This window comes from Anguilla rostrata, chromosome 7 (genome assembly GCF_018555375.3).
Source record: "Anguilla rostrata isolate EN2019 chromosome 7, ASM1855537v3, whole genome shotgun sequence".
Classification (NCBI taxonomy): Eukaryota; Metazoa; Chordata; class Actinopteri; order Anguilliformes; family Anguillidae; genus Anguilla; species Anguilla rostrata.
Genome location: NC_057939.1, coordinates 38,292,887 through 38,313,844, shown reverse-complemented (window position 1 = coordinate 38,313,844; position 20,958 = coordinate 38,292,887). Strand labels below are relative to the sequence as shown.

General features: G+C 41.9%; 3 protein-coding genes across 12 annotated transcripts in view; all 3 read left to right on the top strand.

The window, feature by feature from the left end:
* LOC135258636 (probable carboxypeptidase X1) overlaps nt 1-2,783 on the top strand; it is a 28,797-nt gene extending 26,014 nt beyond the window's left edge. The window contains exon 13 of the mRNA XM_064342079.1: nt 651-2,783. Coding sequence (XP_064198149.1) covers nt 651-958 — 308 coding nt within the window. The 3' untranslated portion in view covers nt 959-2,783. The remainder of the gene's footprint in view (nt 1-650) is intronic.
* Nucleotides 2,784-4,966: 2,183 nt separating this feature from the next.
* On the top strand, nt 4,967-7,956 carry LOC135259643 (N-acetyltransferase 8-like). Of its 2 annotated transcripts, none has more exons than XM_064344233.1 (3): nt 4,967-5,132; nt 5,465-5,537; nt 6,083-7,956. In XM_064344233.1, exon 3 carries the CDS (start codon nt 6,091-6,093, stop codon nt 6,763-6,765), a length of 675 nt encoding a protein of 224 aa, XP_064200303.1. In that variant the 5' UTR covers nt 4,967-5,132; nt 5,465-5,537; nt 6,083-6,090; the 3' UTR covers nt 6,766-7,956. The 2 variants fall into 2 exon arrangements, with proteins under 2 accessions (XP_064200303.1, XP_064200302.1); XM_064344232.1 differs by having other exon boundaries at nt 4,967-5,163.
* Nucleotides 7,957-11,370: 3,414 nt separating this feature from the next.
* The window catches only part of LOC135259642 (dynactin subunit 1-like), a 41,657-nt gene continuing 32,069 nt past the window's right edge, over nt 11,371-20,958 (top strand). Inside the window, exons 1-8 of one of the 9 annotated variants that reach the window (XM_064344225.1) lie at nt 11,371-11,476; nt 15,505-15,756; nt 16,576-16,651; nt 18,130-18,161; nt 18,616-18,633; nt 19,652-19,672; nt 20,061-20,114; nt 20,698-20,874. In XM_064344225.1, coding sequence (XP_064200295.1) covers nt 15,514-15,756; nt 16,576-16,651; nt 18,130-18,161; nt 18,616-18,633; nt 19,652-19,672; nt 20,061-20,114; nt 20,698-20,874 — 621 coding nt within the window. In that variant the 5' untranslated portion in view covers nt 11,371-11,476; nt 15,505-15,513. The other 8 variants (XM_064344224.1, XM_064344222.1, XM_064344226.1 and 5 more) reach the window with 8 other exon arrangements.

The window sequence follows — 20,958 nt, the reverse complement described above, 5'->3', positions numbered from 1 at the left end:
TCCTGGTCATTAGCATGTTCACACATTAAATGGTTTTCAAATAGATTTAAATTAACTCCTAATTATAGTTTCAGGTCATCTTAAAAAATCCATACTATTTGTGAGTGGTAATTTGACATCATCTTTGTGAAATGGACACACCCTCTATTGGGCCTCATGTGCAAAAATGTCATTTTTCTGGTGGAAATTTATACAGATAGCATCATTTAAACAGGTATTACCCAGGCAGCTGGCTCACTGTGCCACTATTCCCTGGAAGTGCAGTTTTTGGGCTTTCCACCCACTGAAGGTGCTTTGTGAATCATGAATTTGGTGGCCGTGTAGCTGGACTCCTTACCCATTATACTACAGGACTAACCTAAAGGAAACGGGACTCCAGGTAGACCACTGCTGTTGTACCCTTCAGCAAGGTACTTAACCCTGCATTGCTTCAGTAAATATCCAGCTGTATAAATGGTTGCAATGTAAATGCTATGTAAAAGTTGTGTAAGTCGCTCTGGATAATGTAATGTAATGTATGTAATTTTATTGTGGTACAATGTTTAACAGGTGCAGAAGAATCCCACTCCTTTCCTTGATTTCCCCTCAGTGGTCAGTAAGATTCAGTGTCCAGTTTTGGTTACTCAGATCACCCTTTCCCTTCCCTATAGCGGCTGGTGGAGACTACTGGCGGCTGCTCAACCCAGGAGAATACGAGGTCACGGCTAGCGCCGAGGGCTACTACCCCGTCACCCGGTCGTGCCGCGTGGAGTACCATCACTACCCCACCCTCTGCGACTTTCACCTCGCCAAGACGCTCAAGCAGAGGCTGCTGGACATCCTGGCCAAGGGCGGCAAGCTCCCGAAGAGCGTGAAACAGCGGCTGCACCAGCTGCGCCTGCGCAGGTTGCGCTCTAGCACCCAGGCCATCAACCGCCGCCGCGCCCAGGAGCGCAGGGCCAGGGCCTTCCGTCGCTAAGCGAGAGCCAATGGGAACCCTCATCTAGGTCTGCCATTTTCTATCTCCTGCCAACAGCACTGCTGCATAGTGCCTCTGAAAGCAGCGATTCTCAGAACGTTTTGTCCTGAGACGTGTACTGCGGTGGTGAAAACTAACATTATGGACACTTCGGTGTTTGGCAAATACCAAAGAAGATGATCAGAAACAGTATATAACATAACTGATATTAGGCCTGTAACCACCCTACTTAATTGCTCCATTACCTCTTATACTGTAGCTGTGACACCATAATCTAAATTTATACTACAGTTGAATTTTTATTCGGAGCCTGGAGCACAAACTGTAAGGAATGCTTTTGTTACCCCTCATTACATTTAAATATGTTGACACAATACAAGTGACAATGTGATTAAAATTTTGGCATCTATATGTTATAATCGTCTTTATATACTAGCAAGTGCCTTGGAGTGCTTCGGTTAACAGGCTGAAAACAACTGTGGGGAAATAGGTGAAGTTTTTAACGCTGAAAACTATTTAGTAACATTTGTCATTGATCACCTTCTAAACACATGCAGCGATTCTGAGCTTGAGATTAAATGATCAGTGTAGTCAATATAATACAGGACTCATTTCAAAATGGGCATTGATTTATTCACTTTCACATTTAACCTGAATATTTTACTTAGAAATTCACAGAGAACATGACTGGATTAAACTTGTCAGGTTGTTAGTGTTTTAATATTTCTTTGATGAAGCAAGAATAGACCCTTTCTGTCATAGACCAAAGAACTGGACATTTGAGGATGGATTGCTGTAAAATACAGCAAGAGATTGGACAATTTATGCATTGACATCAAGAGCTATGTTTTAAAAACAGTCCTGCATAGCATCTCTAAGGTCAGCTTGATATTGAGCAGCTAGCTAACATGGCAGTTGCAATTGAAAAGCTGTTTTTTATTGGTTTAGAATGATGTACCCATATCAGAGCATATTGGTTATATGCAGACTTGTAATGTGTATTAATGTTTTCTCAAACATGTGAATAAAAATGCTGGCATTCAAAGGTCCTTGCAAGCCAAGTGACAACTGTATACAGTACATAGGGCTTCACAGCGGTGCGGATATTTTCCAGCTTTGTCTCGTTCTGCTGGAGTGGTTCGACTTTCAGCTTCATTTAAAAACATTTTGCATGTGTCAAAAGCAATCGTTTCATGAATCTTGAGCTGACAAATTTCTGCCTTTTCCCAAATATTAATATTTTTGTCATGGTCCTGTGTTCCTGTCTGTGTTTCCCTTGTTGGGCCGCCAGATGGCGGCACTTCTGTTTTGTGTCCTGCTCCCCTCCTGTTAATTGTATGATTGTTTCAATTGTCTCGTTATCCCATCATTGTTCCCACCTGTGTCTTATCCCCTCCTTCTGGTTTGATTGTTTTTTGAGTTCACCTGTGTCTTGTTACCCCTGTCTATTTAAGTTCTCTGTTCCCTTGACTCGGGTGCTGGTTCCTTGTGTTTGTTCCCAAATTCTGTCTGTTGCAAACCGTACGTACCTGCCTGTACCTTGTTCCTGACTTGTGTTTTGTTTGACCTTCCCTTGTGCTTTGTACCTGCCTGCGTTTTTTACCTGTTTGTGTTTGTTCCTGAGAAGTGTTTGTTTGTAATGCCCTTGTGCTCTGCCTGCCTGTGTTCTGCCCTGACCGTGTTCCGCCCTACCCATGTTTGTGAGTTCCTCTTGTTTTCTGTTTCATTTGATATGTTTTGAGTTTGTTGTTTTGCCCTTTGTGGCCTTGCCTGTTCCCTGTTTGTGTTTGCCTTTTTTGTGTTAGTAAAATCTTTGTTAATTTTCCCTTTTTGAGTTTCGTGTTTTTTTTTTTTTTTTTTTTTTTTTCCCCCCACTCTGCGCCTGGGTCCCAGCACCCGTATTGTCACAATTTTATTCATATTTTTAAGTTACCACCAATTGTGACCAATCTCTAAACTAAATGCTTTGTATAAGACAGGAATATTCAAGAAAGCAGGACATTGTGTTAGCTCAAGCTGTTTTGATTCGTACGCAAGTCATTTAACCCCTACTGTCTTGTTGTGTCATTTGTAAAGTATGTATTGGTTTTGGTCTGATTGTTTTCTTGTTTGCAGCGTCGTCTTGTACTTTTTGTTGTGTGTTGTCCCATGTCCATGTAAATGATGGTGCTTATCTGTAGGATATTGTCTGTTTTTACTATTCTGACTGATTACGTATAAATATTTCCTCACTGAGGACAATAAAGGTCTATTCTGTTCTATTCAATTCAAATATGTTCTACACGACTTGTCTATTCTTTGTAAGAGTCGCAACAAAAAAGATAATTCAGTTTTATAAAGGCCATACTGTTACAAATCATGTAAGTTTGTCACATATACAGCTCATTTACTTTCCACACAACACGAAAACACTGTTCAAAGCTCTCTGCAAATCAGTCATTGATATCAAAATAATGGCATGTTACCAAACTTAAATGAAACTAAATGTTCACTAATGTTTCACTAAAAAAGTGCTATTCCAAAGCGATGCTAAACATATTGTCCATGGATCCAATACTGAGATAAATATACAGAATTATACAACATAGGATTTGATACTAAATTAAGATCTATTGTCTTTTTTTCCTGACAGCACTACACATATTTACACTAATAATTCGAATACTATGTGGAGCTATTTGATCTGCTGTTGTATTTTTATTTATTTATTTTTTTTTTTTGTCATAGCCATACTATGCATGAACTTAGCGTAGACTTACATTTATGGTATGAAATATGGACTGATTTCTCTGTTCATATATAAACATGCTGCGTAAATATAGGTGTTTATGCTATGCGAGAATAAATTGTCTAGGGATGGTTAACTGGTTTGCAGTCTAAAGCCAGAAAATTAAAATTTATTAATTAAAACCTGATTATTCTTCAGAATTCTTCAGAAATATTTCCAATGGCACATGAAACCTGAGACCACTGAGTTCAAGGAAAAAGTACTGGCACAATATAAAACTTATGTTTATAATTGTGAATAAACACTATGAATCATCATACTATATGTGCAGCCTCTGGAAGCATAGAATTATTCTACAAACTGTCTCTGATTTACCCTTAGTATATTTTCTTGATTTTAGAAGTTCAAATGGTCATATATAAGCAGGTTGTCATTAACATCTGGAGATAGCTAAAAAAAAATGGGTGCACAACTGCCGTTCTGGAGAGGTGCATTGTATACAATTTATTTTATTTACAATATTTATTTTCAATCAGCAGGCAATTTAGGCCTTGAAAACCAGGTGTGTACCCAATGACTTAAAATCAAATTGATTACATAAATTAAGTATTTAAGTGGTGAAAAACACCAAAACAAGCATACACAGCTGCTCTCCTGGTCTGGAGTTGTGCACCCCTAATCTAAATTTGCACTAAACTACCATGGCCAGTTGAAATCTGGAATAATACTAAAAAGAAAAACAGAACAAGTTTTAAAGGTATTTTAATAAGTTAGAACCACGTCTGTAAGTTATTTTATGGCAAAGTAGACCACTGCATTAGACCACTGCATTACAAATACTTTCTGCTAAGACTTGCGAACAATCAGACTGATGACAGTGTGACTGTTTCAAAACTGCGTCTTGAATCTGTCACCCTCTGCCAGTGTCTTCCACTGTTCTTCTGCCTTTTTTATTATTATTAACAGAGAACACTACAATACACATACATTCACAAGGAGGAACATGCAGCTTAAAATAATAATAATAATAATAATAATAATAATAATACACAAACAAACAAATACATACTTTTTTAAAAGTAAATAGTAATTGCAAGCTTTTTTGACACCATCGGGGGTGATACATTCAAAGAAACATACAGAAGAGTTGAAATACTTATAGAATTAGCTTTTCTCTTGTTCGCGTCAGCTGGCCCAGTGTCAGCAAAACATATCGCACCATAGACATATTTTTTTTTTCCAACGAAAGGAAGTGCGTTTAAACACTTCCGGAAGTCCGAAAATACAATGGATCACAGGAAATGTCGTTTTATTATGCAGTAGCTCGCTTAGCTAAATAAATACATAACAACCAAATAACCTGGTAGAACAAAATAAGTTGACATTTCTTGCTTGAAAGTTATACTCATCAAGTTAATACAACTGCGTCCGTCTAGCGCGAGTTTGGTTTGTGATATCTTTTGATGAATTAGACTCGGTTGGTGATGATTATCAACATTTTATTGCTTACCCATGGTTATAATTTCAGAAAACCGTAATCACCGTATTGTTAGTTGCTAATAACGTAGCTACAGCAGTTATACGTTTATTTCTAACCAGCTGTAGCTAGCTCTTGCAAATGTTACAGCCGAGCCTAAACTTCGGCTACCTAATCAGTAGCCTATACTCTAAGAACGGAGCCACATGTTCGATAAATCCTCATGGGCATTCTAGCCCTTAACTGCGTTTGCGATTATATAGTATAATATAATATATATATTATATATTATTCTGAACAGGAAACCTACTACAGCTGTGGCTAGGAAACGGCTCAGCTATTTGGATCTACTCGTCAGTGTGCGTTTACCCAAGGTAATGGTCACACGAGCAAAAGTAGGATTGTGCATGGATATGATTGTGGATATAGGAGATTATCTGCCGCTGTGGCACTGTGCACGTAACTATCGGTAGTTATACGAGCATATAAATATGCGCATCCTTTTGCTTTTGCTGTCCGAATTACATAAAACGCACTGGTGTTCTGAATAAACAGTGTTTTGAACGGCATCACATCCCTTGTCGGTTGCAACAGTCCAGAGCACACAGTATGTTGCCAGAGCTCTGCTCAGGTATCTTGGTTTGTGGTCAGAGGTTCAAAATGGTTTCAGTCATAATGACCAGCTGATAACCTTACATCTTCCTGCCTCCATCCATGGCTCTGCATTACCAATATGACAAAAGTGAAGCCATCTTGTTAACTTGTGCCTCCAGTATGTTTGTTTGTCAGTACAGGGATGTATTTTTACATGTGGGAATTTACTTACGGCTCTGTAAATGAACACACGGAGGTATATGTTAAAATTTCTGCTTAGAAGGAGTGCTAGAAAATGTTCTCCCTCTTGTTCTCTGCATTTAAGGAGCAGCCATGGCTGACTTTCAGATTCGGAGGTACCGGGACGAGGACCAGGAGGCGGTTAAGGAGACTTTCATGCTTGCCATGAGCGAGCACATTCCCTCCACCTTCATGCACATGCTCAGACAGCCCCTCACCCAGGCCACCCTCGCCTGCATCTTCTGTGCCCTGCTGGCCACCTCGGGGTCCGTGCTCCTGCCCGTGCTGGCCGTCACCCTCCTTCTGGCCGGGGCTCGGCAGCTGGTGGACTACTCCTTCGCTCGCTACATAGAATCGTGCCACAGGGGAGGCCTGGACCGCGTGCGCGAGGCCTACATGGAGGGGAAGGACTCCTGCTTCTGGGTGGCGGAGAGCGAGGGCCGGGTGGTGGGCACTGTGGCCTGCCTGCCCTCCAGGAAGCACCAGGGCGAGGAGTGCCTGGAGCTGAAGAGGATGGCCGTCCGGAGGACCCACAGGGGGCTGGGCATTGGCAAGGCCCTCTGCCAGGTGGTGGCAGAGTTCGCTAGGGAGAAGAACTACAGCCAAGTGCTCCTCTACTCCTCGGTGGTCCAGACAGATGCCCAGAAGCTGTATGAACGTGTGGGATACAGGAGGGTGGGAGAGTCTGTTGTCCCACAGCTTCTGGCTAAGCTGCTGAACTTCACCCTCATTGAGTACAGGTACAAGCTGGTCGAGGGCGATGGATGAGGAATCCATCATCATGAACATGACGATGATGAAAGTAATGAACGTGAAGATCTTGATGGTTTTATACATTTGGTTGAGTGCTATTGCTTTGCATTTGTCATGTCTGGGAGACTGGGATTCCCCCTTGGGTAAAAATGTCCTCTGGATTCAGGAATTACATTTTATAAAGGAATTTTTTTCAAGTCGCTAAAATGCCCTGTGAAGCTAGGCACGTTTAACAGCAAATACAGCCTGTCAAAACAACAGACTCCAGAAGCAGAAGTACTGATAAATTCCCCAAGATGCAATCAAATGCATATAGCCAGTCAATTCCATAAATCAAAATTTTTATTTTTTTTTGGAATATGAAATAAAAAGAAAGTACACGCTCTTTCAGTTCTATGGTTTTCTGTGTTAGGTCAAAACATACCCTCATCTATTCCTCACCAAGTCCAAATCTAACCTCATGGGAATGTAAACACTAAAAAGTGCACCCTTACTGCTTTTGTATCAATTCAGATGGTCATTAGGTAATTACAACCAATCAAGTGCACAAGATTAGTTGATTGACAGGAAGTCCTACCACCTCTATATAAAAGCAGACAATTTGGTCTGGAGCGTTCAGGTTTGTGTTAACGAGGACAAAAGGTATCTGTGATGTATTTCAATTGTTATACTTCAGGGGTCCCCGTAGGCGCTCCCAATGGCATGGGCTAATTGTACAATTGAGTTTGTATTTGAGACATTTATATTTTTAAAAAAATGTATCTAATATGGGGAGAGTCAGAAATGAAAGTAAACATGGATGGAAGTTTAAATGCTACAAAAAGCATGTTCTGGTCCTCACTCCTGGTCATGGAGAGCAGCAGGGTCTGCTGTCTTTTGTTACTCAGCACTTGTTAGTAGCACAGCAGTCGATCAATTAAAGCCATTTATTACATGGTTAACTCAGGGCACCTGGTTTCTTGGGTCTGAGTCGTTCATTGGTCTTAAAGAAAAAACAAAAACCAGCTGATTGTGGCTCTCCAGGACCAGGATTGAGTATAATCGCAATAAAAAGAAAAATACATCCTTATAAAGCAGGGGTGTCCAATCTTATCTGAAAAGGGCTGGTGTGGGTGCAGGTTTTTGTTTTATCCCAGCACTAAGACTCCTGATACTACTGAAAGACTTGATTTAATACCATGATTAATAAATTATTTGAATCATGAATTCATTTTATTGGACTTTTTTGCGCAAGTTAAATGTTATATCTGCTTAATTTTTTAAATGTGGCCACTGCTTCTAACAAAACCTATCATGCCCCTGTGCAACATTAATCAATCCATTGATCCTCTTTCGTCATTGCCTCCACCCTGCCCACATCTGTCGCCACCTGCTGCTCCCCATCACCGCCACCCGGCCCCACCCATCATTTGAGCCGCATCATACACTCTATAAAACTGACTGACATGTTGGTCACCAGTCGGCACCCTGAGCCGTCCAGAGGAGGATGGGTTTCCCCCTGGAGCCTGGTTCCTTCCGAGGTTTCTTCCCATCTGCCACAGGGAGTTTTTCCCTTGCCACTGTTATCTTAGGCTTGCTCCTGTGGGGGTTTAGGCCAGGGTTGTCTGTAAAGCGTATTGTTCTAACTGCTGTAAAATACGCTATACAAATAAAATTTGATTTTGATTGTTTATACTTGCTTATCCAGCATGTTGGCTTATTTTTGGTTAAATAATGACACTTATCTTAAGTTAAAGTAAAATTGGTTGTGTTATTTTTCACACAAATCTACATTTATATACTGTACTGGACTTGGTGAGGACTTGAAGAGGGTTAGCTGTGTTCTAATATGTAGCCTAAAATATTAGGTTACATATTAGGAAAGGATGTACTTTCTTTTTCACATCCCTGTCTGCCTTAAGCAGTCAAAGTGCATTTGATTGAATCCAGCCCATTTTCATTGAAATCATATAATTTTCATAATCATCATTTAATTAAAGCTTTTGAAACAAGATGTTGCTGGTTCCTTGTTTTTTATGAATCAATTGGCTATGTTGTTTTTTTTAACCTCTCAGATTATTCAAGTTTGTAGGTTTCTCTGAAAATTAAGAATCACTGCAGTAATTAATTCCTAGTGTTATTATTAGGCTACATTAATGCATGTGTGAATATATTATTTTTTAACCAATATTAATCCTGGGTAAACTACCTGGTGGACAAGTGTACCTCTGTTGTCATTAATTGGTAGTGCTAACTGATATACGTATATAGGTGCCGAACACACTAGTGCTTTGTAGCAGCTGAAGTAGCAGGTGCTGTGCTCTGGTCATGCTCGCCCCAATACATACACTCTTGCTAGTAGCATATGAGGTGTTCCCAAGGTTGTATAAAGCAGCAATGCTGCCCTTGAACAGCCAAATTTACTCTATGCAAATTTTGAGCTAAGAATCTCATGTTTCTGTGTATCCTGTTGGCTCATATTCAGTGCTACTGTAAAATGTCATATGTTGCTCATGCTCAGCATGAATTAGTCTGTGGCCCCAGTGTGTTGTCTGAAAATCTCCACTTGGCCTCTTCGATGTTTTCTCTGTCAAAATTTGATCGACACTGGGTGACGACAGGAAGCCTGCATGTAGAGCAGTGCAGTGGTCATGTTGGGGAAACAGCATAATGGAATGGTGGCCATCTTATCCACGATGGAAGAGTGAGCTGTGTGTGGAAACTGGAGAAGACCCCTATGAATCCCTTGGGGTATCAGACAGGAAGCACTGACACACAGACATTTTTTTTCTGTCAGGTGCATCTCATGCTGCACAATGGTGGGAGTTGAGGTAAGTCTCCTCCCTCACCGTATGGCCCTCCAGTTATTCAATTTATTATTGCCATATGTAGATGAAAAATTTTACATTTGGTAAAAACATTTATTTTTATTTATTATGGATGAACACTGCTTAAATTTAATTGCTCTCAGTTTTCTGTCAGCTAAAGATATTTTAAGCAGTGACCATTTTCAACTTGACCTTTCATTTGTAGAGATCTCTGAAATGGGGAGTGCTCATATGAACATATTGTCATATTTTCCACCCTAAGCATTTGTTTACAATTGTACCCAGCATATAACAGCTGCGAAGGCCTAGTGTTCTTATGAACAGCCCTGCATAAAAACACACTTAGTAGATCTCAAGAGGATGCTTTTTGGGTCTTTGCCACAAATATTGGTTGGTTTGTAATTCTGCGATGTGTTCCCTGGAGGTTGTGAATTTCACAGAGCAGGAAGTGGCCAGCTGGAACTGTGAAGAAAACTATAGTATCAGTGCAGTTTGCTGTTTGGTTTGGATTAATCACAAGTTTTGCAGATGTTTGATAATTCTCTCATGGCACTGTCTATTGACCTAGTAGAGACCCCACAATTAATAATGTATCAACAAATGACTAAAATAACTTGCTCAGGCAATTTTCTGCAATGCAGAGTGAATGTAATGGTTAGATAGCATGAAAGCAAATGTACAACATTGTGACAGCAGAAGAAAAGACCTGGGTGCACAGCTAGCACTTTTAATAAATGAATTCAATTACATTCAAATGGAGAAATGTGATACATTTAGGGCCAGTTCTGTAGACACAGATTAAGCCTAGTCCTAGACTAAATTCTATTTTGAATGGAGATTCTCCATACATAACCAGTCCTTAATTTGTGGAAGGGAATTCTATGGTCAACAACTTTGTTGACATTTTGGGATTTTCGGTTTCATGAAGTGAGTTCACAATGACTTGTTACCGGGGCAACAGAGTCTAAATCCCAAACCTGTGAAACCGCAGGTGCATGCTTACATTAGCTGGTGATATCACACACACACAGCATTTGGAATTGAACGTGTTTTTAAAGACCGACATGATCCTTTAAGGCGGTTGTATGATTTTTTTTTTTTTTTTTTTTTGAGCACTAGTGATTTAGTCACGAGGGAATACTTACCTCCAGCAATTACTATTTGTGCACATTTTCAACTCGGAGCGAAGCGAGCCCTGACCAGTGACACCAATGACTGCATTGAACGCTGCTTCCTCGAACTGGTGAATTGTATATGCTGTTTATTATGCAGAAAATATAGGCCTAATAATAAACTTTATTTGTTCATTTGTTTCATACATAAAATGCAATGCAGTGCTTCGCATTTGAAGACAAGAATAAAAGCAAAATAAAACCAACAGACACAATGGATGCAAGGATGCAAACTTACACAATAAATACAGTTGTAAAATGAAGAAATTAGAATTTTTTTTACAAATGAAATGAGAAATCAGCTGCCGTTAAAGCCAAATAAAAATATACGTGAACCAACTGTAACCCATGCTGCAGCTGGGACTACTAGTTTTTGATTTCACACATTGATCTTCGATTTCACTTTAAAATCAGAGCTGTTATAGCCTATCCTTACCACCCCACCCCACGCCCCACAAAAAGAAAATTGAGGTTTGTTGTCTATCTATTTTAATAGGTTCTGACTGCCCACAGATCACGTCTAGGTTTTGCATATGTGTGTGTGTATGTGTGTGGGGGGGGGGTTTATGGTAGGATTGGCTTATTTGCCTGACAGGTGACACCACATGGAAATTAGCGTCGCATACTTGTGGAAAATGTGATGCCCGTGTAGCCTACATTCAGTAAAAGATGGGGTTAATGTTCAGTTCGTCAGAAGCTGATCAATTTATCCAGGGATACAGGAGGTGGAGCTTGTATTAAGAACAGGTGAGGGGCTGCGTCAGTTAACTCACTTCAGGGTAGCTTGGCAAATCGGATGCTTATTACTAGGTCCTACGGACGTGAATTATGCAGACAGAACGCAGAAAGGTGCCAGATACCGTCTGCACTGTTCTCATAAAAGCTGGAAGGTGGCTAACGTGAGTGTTTATCCTCAATTTGGCGGTTAATCAGCCATACATCATTTTGTCTAGCACGCTAAACCAGCACAAACTTATGCAATCAATAGCTAGCTACACTAAAACAGCAGCAACAATGGCTAGGAACATGATTTCACAGAAATGACTACATAATGTTATAGGGTAAATGTATACCGCCTTTCATTTGGTAACAATTTTTAGTTTTGGCGATCTGGTAAACAATGAGCCAGTACTGAACTGACAATGTACAGCAATGCACGGCCGGGCTACACTAAAACACCAGCAACAATTGCTAGGAACGTGATTTCAAATAAATATTGCATAATCTTGAAGATATCCCTTATATTGGACTACAGAAACCAAAACCACAATGGGATAGTACAACGTGCACTATAGGAAGTAGTAACTGAACAAATATCAATAATGCTTATGACAAGAGACTTTACAAGTTCACGAAGATCTTAAATGCAAACATATTGCACTTTGCACTTCAGTGCATAAACTCGTCTATAGTAGGTGTATCCTTGTATGAATAGGTGTCCTATTCTGAAGTCTTTTCAATTTGTAGATTGAGTGACCTGTGTAGTCACTAGGTGTCGCTGTTTTCTTATGAAACCACGCTGTTCCCTCACTCAGCAATTTGTAATCCTTATGTGGTCTTGAATACATGCTGAACATTTTTGTATGAAACATCATCAGAGTATACATTTTTGGAAAAGGAGGTCACTGTGGTTAGGTTATTCCTTTTGAAGTCCTTGGCGGTCCTTTAATAGCATGTCACCTAATCCTTTGCTCACTCTCTTAGGTGGTGTAAATTAAAGAATATGAGTGCCTACAACTCTTAAACATGCATTTAAATGTATTTCAACATTATTTAATTATTCCTGTGGTTGATATGGCTTGTGATAAGATTTCTCACTCCTGTTTGAGCGGTCTGTTGTCAGCATTCTTTCTTGTATTGCAAAGCTTTATCCTTGTAATTTCTGGGAACATTAAAGATTGTGATAATTTGTCTTTGTAAGCAGTTTAAATCTCCAGTTGCCGTAAACTGGAAATATTTCTGTAGCTATCCTGGAATTCTGTGAGTCTCTCCTTAGAAATGGCAAAAAAAAAACACTTCACTTCTTGGAGGCTGGATCGGTATGATGATGGATAGCATCACAGGCAGTGTCTTTATCCAGACTCCTCTCCTCCACTTTTGCTGTGTCCCATCCCTTTCCCCTCCTCCTCCTTTTAAAGGAGAGGGGGAGAGAGGGTTGCCATTGTAAGGAGTACTGGCAAGATTACAGCAAGGAGCAACATGTCTATGACGAGGAGGCATTCGTATACACCGCGGGTGCGTATTGTCCGCGTTGGTGATTTAAATGCTAATCCAAATCTTAGAATCCCAAAACTTAGGAGGGACAGAGCTGTCATGGTTACTTGGTGGACTTTTTGGCCGAAGGAGTTGTTATAGAATACTCTGCACAGAGACGAAAAAGTGACATCAATTATTTTCTTGTGAATATGTGCGTGGGAGTCAGGCAATGAAGGTGGTTTGCAAGGATGTTCTGTTAAAGATGAGCCTGCTGCCAAAAGCCAAATCAGTACATTTGATATCTGCAGGAATACTTTAACTCTACTTTGGGGAAACTGAGGTGACTTCTGCAGTTTGTTGAGGAGCATGGAGATGTCAAGCCTATTTTATGATGTCTCAGTAATTGTCCCCTGAAAGCGATGAGATGAAGGTTACCGGATCTGTGCAGCACCCCTGACTTAACTCCTGTGAATAAACTGATAATGTTATCGCAGAGTGCAGAATGTCACAGTATTCTCTGCGTCAGTTGTCAAGACAAGATGGTGCTTCATCAATTCGTTTTATCATGGTTGTTCTTGCAGTCAGTTAAAATAGCATTAAGTCTCTAAAGATTCAGAACAGCTTCTCCAACAGAATTTTTCTTTCCTTCTTTGATCATAATGAGCTTTTGTTCATATATCATGTGACTGAAGCATGTAGTTAGCCTAAGGCTAACTGTCTTTGGGTTGGCCTCAGCTTTCTTGTTTACCCTTGATAGGAGTCCACATTGCAAAAACAACTTCCTGCCTTGTTTACACTTGATGGACCCAAGTTTTGCAGAGCCTCTCTAAGTTGACACTGTGAGGGGTTTGTTGCTTTGGACTAAGATGGGTCACACAACCTTGGACCAGGTGGCAGGAAGTGAGCTTTCATGAGCCTGTCCAGCAGTCACTTCATTTGTTTGGTTTGTTTTGGTTGGGTGGCTATGAAAGGTTCTCATCCAATTCAAGTTTTTTTGTACGGTATGTTGCCTGCTGCTTGATAACATACCACCTGCAATGATTTAATATCTATCATGGGACATATTTGGTAAACAATGATTACAAAGTTTGTATCATACTGTACAGTTGTCTTGGGAAGCACACAGGTTGAAATGCCTGCAGATAATGTAAACAAATTTATTTGGAGCAAAATCTTACATTCGCCTAGTCCTCCAGGATTTGAGTTTTGAAAGAAAATCCACTCCCCCATGTTTGCGATGTCTGAATCTTGTTTCCACGCAGTCATACACGTGGGTTTTTTTGCCGTCTGAATGAGTTTGCTCGATTACTGTTCAAGGCAAATGTTTCCAAAACGTCAGAGAGTTGACGGCATGGTAATTGAAACCCTTTGAAAATCAATACGTGGCTTTATTGTTTTTCCTGTTTTCATCGGTTGGCGTGTCTCTTATCGGGAACTGTGTCCGTTTCATTTTAAAAGTAGAAATGAAAATGGAAAGCCTTGGAGCATGTTAATGGCATAGATTAACCGTCCGCTCTTCTCCTCGTTGTCTCTCTAGCAGGGAGACGGAGATTACAGGGGCGGGTGACTGTCATTTAATCAAAATGTGCACACATCGCTATAGTCTATAGAACTTAGGCTGTACCAATCATTGTAAGGCAGACCCTGCGGGGAAAGAACAGCGCTGCTGTTTTGTCTCTGTCCACATGTCTGTCAGCGATCGCTCAGCTCCCCCCGCCGAATGCACTGCCAGACCCCGAATACGAGCGAGATTCAGCTTTTCTATCACGGCAGTCACTATAATCATGTACATAATTTGGCAGCGCAAAATTTGTCACGCAAAGATTTTTTCCTGAGGTGTTCAAAGCAATAAAACCCACTAACCCAGTTGCTCATACCTTCCCCTGACTAATGGGGACGTTAACATTGTCCTCATAATGCCTTCGAGGTGTGTGCTGTGGAAATTGCCAGCCAAATTGTGTAGCTCAGAATAGTGCATTTCTGAGGTGCTTTGACAACATGAACCACATTGTTCAATGGAATGGCTCACAGTGCATTGCCTGATGAGGAACAGAGTATTTTTCAAGATAGAATTTGCATTCATGATGGAACAGCTGACACACTTTTTTAGGGCAATTTGGTGTTTACTGTTTTAACCATCCTTGTCCGTAAGTTGTGCAGACTGTGTGCACTTCTGCAAACTTGTCTCACCAGTAGGCTGTTTGTGCCTGTGTGCACTTGTACGTCTGACTGCGTGTGTGTGTGTCTGTGTCTGTGAGAGAGAAGAAGAGAGACAGTGTGAGAGAGTAGGCATGGTAGTCTCTGATTGTAGTCGCACAGACTTAAACATTGTGTTTTTATTATTCGTTTTCCCCTCAACTTTACCACGTGTGTCATACAAAAAGTTTACAGGTATTGTGTGGTAGTACAGGATGTGAAATGTTACCGTATTTGTGTAGTTGTATAGGATGCCAAAAGGTACAGGCCGTGTGTGGTCATACCAGATGTAGGCAGACATTGATTGGCTGTTTGTGGTTTTCCAGGAAGTGAACTGACATTTATCGCCTCTTACCATTTTCCGTGCCATTTCCCCGCTCTAGCCCACCGGCATGGCCGTCCGCAGGATGAGTCTGGACGTTGCCCCCAAGTCCATCAAGGTGGGCTCCCAAGTGGAGGTCATCGGTAAAGGTCACCGCGGTACTGTGGCCTACATCGGCGCCACGCTCTTCTCCACCGGCAAGTGGGTGGGCGTCATCCTGGACGAGCCCCACGGCAAGAATGACGGCAACGTACAGGGCAAGCGCTACTTCACCTGCGAGGAGAACCACGGGATCTTTGTGCGGCAGTCCCAGGTTACGCAAACTGCTTTCTATCCATCCAAGTTTTCACATGAATTGAAGAATGATAGTAAAAACAGGAGGCAATAATACAACGACTTCTAAGATAAAATATTCTAGTATGACATGAGATGTTCAACTATAGTCCTGTAAGCAAAGATTTCCTAAGGCGTGTTTACAGGTGTGTAGGAATGCAGTCAGGCCATACTGCCCGTGCCGTCCACTTCCAAAATCTAGTCTTCCAAAGCTGAGTTTCCCAAAAAAATATATAAAAAAGAAGATACCCAGCATGCTTCAAGCCAATGAAATAAGAGGACTAAATAGGTGCTCAACAGCCAGGACAGCCAAACTATAACAGACTCCTTACCTGGACAACTTCATGGGAACGAGCCCAAAACAAGGAACGCTGGAGCACACAGCTAAAGACAGTGTTTGATGAACAGGGGCGACTGACGTTTCGATGTCTATGATGTCTACCTCAGTTCAAAAAAAGCCTTTTCAGTCTCCCCTGTTCATTAAACAGTGTCTTTTGCTGTGTTTTCTCCAGTGTTCCTCATTCCAGGCTAGTTCCCGTGTGTTGGCCTGGGTAAGTCCTTCACTATAGATCGAATTTATAAACATTCAAGAAACCTCAAAGAAATAATGTCATGTACATGTATGATTTTCAGATGTCATTTTTAACGATGAATGACCAAACTCCTTAAATTTTATTGTCCATTCCCACATAAGTTTTTGTTTTACATTAAAACCTCAGTATGTCTGGTAGGCTAGGCCCGATTTATTTTATGTTATGGTATTTCTCTGATTGTGGATGCTATGTTTTTTTCTGTTCAGATCCAGCTCACTGAAGATGGAGCAGAGTCCACTTCATCCGACACCCCGGAACTGGCCTCCAGGTTCTCCCAACAAGGTAAATGAGTACTGGCTCAGACAAGTCATTGTATTGTCCTCCCATTGGTGGGCTGGGTACCGCATGGATTGGGACTGGCCAATGAACTGCAACAATAATTATTTAATATTTGAGCACAATAGTCACGGTGGCATATCAGTTCCCCTCCACAATTTCACTTTTTTCTGTAATCATACCTGGTGTAACAATGAACCTCAAAATATCAGAGGCACATTAAATGATTCCACGAAGGGGGGGGAAATAATACCGTCACTGTGATTGGCTGTCATATTAACACAATAGATGCAAGGTTTTTTTTCTCCAGAAGCATTTAACATGGCCTCTGAAGTTTGGAGGTTCACTTCGACATCAGGTATGGGTGAATGTGGGGAAAGAAATGCAGAAAAGAAAGCTTATATGCTGCATGGCGGTTATAACTAAATATTAGATTGGTGAAATGTAAGTTCACTAGCGTAAATATACTTCTTTACTGTTCAAATTATTATCGGGCTAATCTCCTCTGCTGCAGATTTGTAATATGTACGTGGTCAACAGCCTTCTTATGACCTTCTTAATAAAATTGCTTTGTTTCCCCACAGTTCCTCTTAGCATTTTTGTTTGTCTTTATTTCTGTGTCTGTAGCAGTAGCTACAGCATCAGTAGCAACAGCATTTTTCTAGGGCAAGGCCCTTCTGTCTGTTTTATTGGTGGGTGATCAACCAAAGCCGGTTTCACATGCACAAGCAAGTCCACGGTCATGTGTTCAGAATTATTTCTGTCTGAAGGCATCCACTGTTTAAGGGAAACTTGCCGCTCGTTTGTTTATTTTCTTATCCCGTGCTTTTCACTCGGGGGGGCATTCCGAAGCTTAAGCGGCGTTTGTCCTATTCATCCCCGCCATCAGCTGATATTTGTGTTTTCACTGCTCGACCTACTCAAGCAGACTGGCGCGTCGCTCCCGGTGCCACAGCGGCCCAGTCTCTATGTCAAAGCCGTCCAAACTTTTCTGTTTCTCAGCCGAACAAAGTTTGAAATGTTTGAAATTGATAAAGATCTCATTATCCGGAGTCCATTATCTCATTGCTCCAGTCTGCCTCCCTTCTGCAGAAGTGCCTTTGTACCGCTAGGCTCCCGAATTGATTTAGACAGATTAATAATTTACCTGGCAGTCCCTATGAACCCACACCCTGAGCCAGACTGTGGAGGACTGGCTTCCCCTGCTGAGTTTAGTTCCTCCCAAGGTTTCTTCCTCTATGCCACCAAGGGAGTTTTCCCTTGCCATTGTCATTCTTGGCTTACTTTTCTGGGGGTTTAGGCCAGGGTATACTTTGATGCATCTTTGTCACAAATGATTTGTAAATTCAGCTCTGTGAAAACATTTTCATTCCATTTGATTCAAAGGATTAGGGGATTTTTTGCTCCTCTTCAACAAAGCTAAAATAATAATAGTGTTTTAGTGCTTATGCTCTGTGTTTTTGTGTGCTCTCTGTTGCTTTCAGAGAATCTGGAGTCCCCAAAATCAAACAAGACGGTGAGTATGGGAGAAGTAAATGTCATACTGTAATTCAGCTGCACGCCCAAGTATTGTCCAGAGAGTGAACCCGTGTATACTTGCATGTGCGTCGGAAGTTCTGCACAAATCACACCATATCTCAGTAATGCTTTCGGTGGCTGCAGCAGTTCCCCAGACCCTTCACAGGGGCTGGGGGAGGGAGGTAGGAGAGGGGGACAGGTGGGCCAGACGGTGGGAGGGACAGTGGAAAAGGGAGGACGGTCGCAATGTCATCCACCAGCAGTTTCTCATTATTCAGTGACCGACTCCAGGTTTACACCCGGCCAGACCTGTTTCTCTTTCAATGTCTTTTTTTTTTTTCCTCTCCATCCAACTGTGAATCGACTGTGACCGTTAGTCCTCCATTTTCCCCCACCTATGTGTGTGTTTACATGCTGCCTCCCCCTTCACACAAACAAATATGCTGTGACAGATGCCAGCTCTCAAGAAGGTAGAGAAATAATTCGGCGTCTGTTCCCTGGGATGTTTGTCGCATTTATTGGCCACAGTTAGTTGGGCTTTGTCGTTAAATGTCGCCTTCTGTCAATCCAAACAGTTTCGATACATTTCATCTCTCTCACCTTGAGGTGGAATTTGGGTTTAATGCCACAGCTTGCCATCGGTGATATGCTGTATTCCTCTTTTGGGATTTCACCATTGATATGTATCACTTGTGTCTGCCTGTCCTCCAAAGCTGCATACTTTGCTTGCTGCTTCTATGCTACCCTGTTCCCTAAATAAGCCGCCCTTCCGTTTATTTCAATTGCCTTTTCAAGATTCAACTGAATTCACAACTTCAAAGGGGATTAAAGCACTGCTTGTGTTTGCCTCTGATTTGTGTTCAAAACAGCATTTGAACAACATGTTTAGCCTAAGTGCACTTAGCATTGCAGCTTGTGGTTTATTTTATATCTACTTTTTGCTCAAGCTTATATCTGCTGAAGTGCTGGGTTATAATCCAAGGATGTGCACAGGCTGTAAGAAGCTTTGTGTGCTAAGACGTCTTTGCTTGTTCCCTAGAAAACACAATAACACAACCCAGGGAAAAGGTTTGGGTGAATGTACCATGCATTTGCAAATCTGTCTTGAAAGGGCCTTTGAGTTCGTGTGCTTGGCATTTCTTTGAATCGTACAGAAAAAAGGAAATGTTTCTCTAACCTTTAAAGTACTTTCTGCCATGCACGCTAGTTGTCGATTAATGGAAAACCAGGACAGTTTATGACTCAAGCATTTTTTACTCCTTTGGAAGTCTGGAGATATGGTGCAATCTTTAGCTGTTCACTGATGATGGTCCTGTTTGCCTGGTGCCTGCTCAACATGCCATCACTCGGTTGGAGGCAAGCCTGTTGGGATTGGTTAACCTCGTATCTGCTCCTGCAAATGTCTGCTTTTCCGTGTCCGCCTGTCTGTCCGTCTGTGTCTCGTTTCTTTTCCCGTGCGTTTGGCTGAAATCGACCTCTCTCCTCCAGAGCACACCGCGACATGCCAAGGTGAGCTCACAGCAGGGAGTGGGGAAGTTTGCAGTCCACTTTATCCCCCCCGACATTGTTTCTGCTCACTATTTGCATCATTTAAATTTTCACCGTAACGTATGAAAAATTGGAAGCAGTGAATCTTTACGATATGCTGATAATAGTCCTGTAGTTGGCGGGTGGTGCTGTAGAATAAAGTCTGGGATTCACGAGACTGTAGTCGCCGTATTAAAAAGGCAAATTTACGGGCTTTTGCGGAATATATCAGTAGAGAGCACTGAACACTGGTATGAAATAAGGTGGACATTTAGTAAATGGTCTTTGAGGTATAATTCTAGAGAATATACGGTATAGAGGTTGTGGGGGGTTGTGATAATGAGAATCTTTATCCCATCACACGTGACAGTGGAACAGCCCTGGTCGTCTTACCCCTTCCAGCTCTCTGCCATCCTTAATTATGGTATGTCTGTGTAGCACTGTATAGCAGTGTCCTGCATGAGGGCCTTAGGGCACTGGGTGTGGCCTATTTTGAGCTGGTGGGAACCACACGTCACGGTTGGAGTTCAGCTGCTTGGGTGTGGCTTTGTGGGGTGGAGTAAGGAGTTGGAGTCTCATTGCCATGGACTTAGGAGTTTGCCTCATAGCTATTTTGCATGGAAGTCTCATCGCCTTTTTTTCAGTGAGATTTAAGTTGTCATTGGTTTTCTTTGAATGCCTGACACTTGAAATGGCATTGAAAAAGGCCACATTTTTCCAACAGTTTGTCTGAGAATTATTTAAACTATAGTCTTTATGACCTTCTCCAGAAAAGCCAGTTTAGTTGTTTTCTTCCAAGTAATTCCCTTCAAACACAGGACAGAAGGGAAGAAAACATGGTTAACTGTTTATAATCTTGCCATTTCACTCCTGGGCCTCATGATGGTACTGTTGAAGAAAACTAACTACAGGGTATTAGCTTTTTTATCTCTCCCGTGTTCACATCAGCAATCTCTTCTGTCTCCTTTACTCCCTCTTCTCTTCCCTCTCTCCCCCCCCCCCCACAGCCCCCCCGAGTCACTGGCTCCGCTGCCTCCCAGGCGGGCAGCTCGCGGTCCCACTCCGGAGGAGGGGCGAGCGAGCCGGGCGCGCCCGCACAGGCCCTGCTGGCAGCGCCCGCCGTCCCCTCTCCCGGCAGGACGCCGGCCTCGCCCGCGGCTCCTTCCCTCGCCACGGCCAGTAAGGTCAGACGTGCTCACGTTTCGCTGCGAACCAGTTGCTGATCTGTTCTTTCCCCCCCCCCCTCTAATAGTATGTAATGAGTCGCA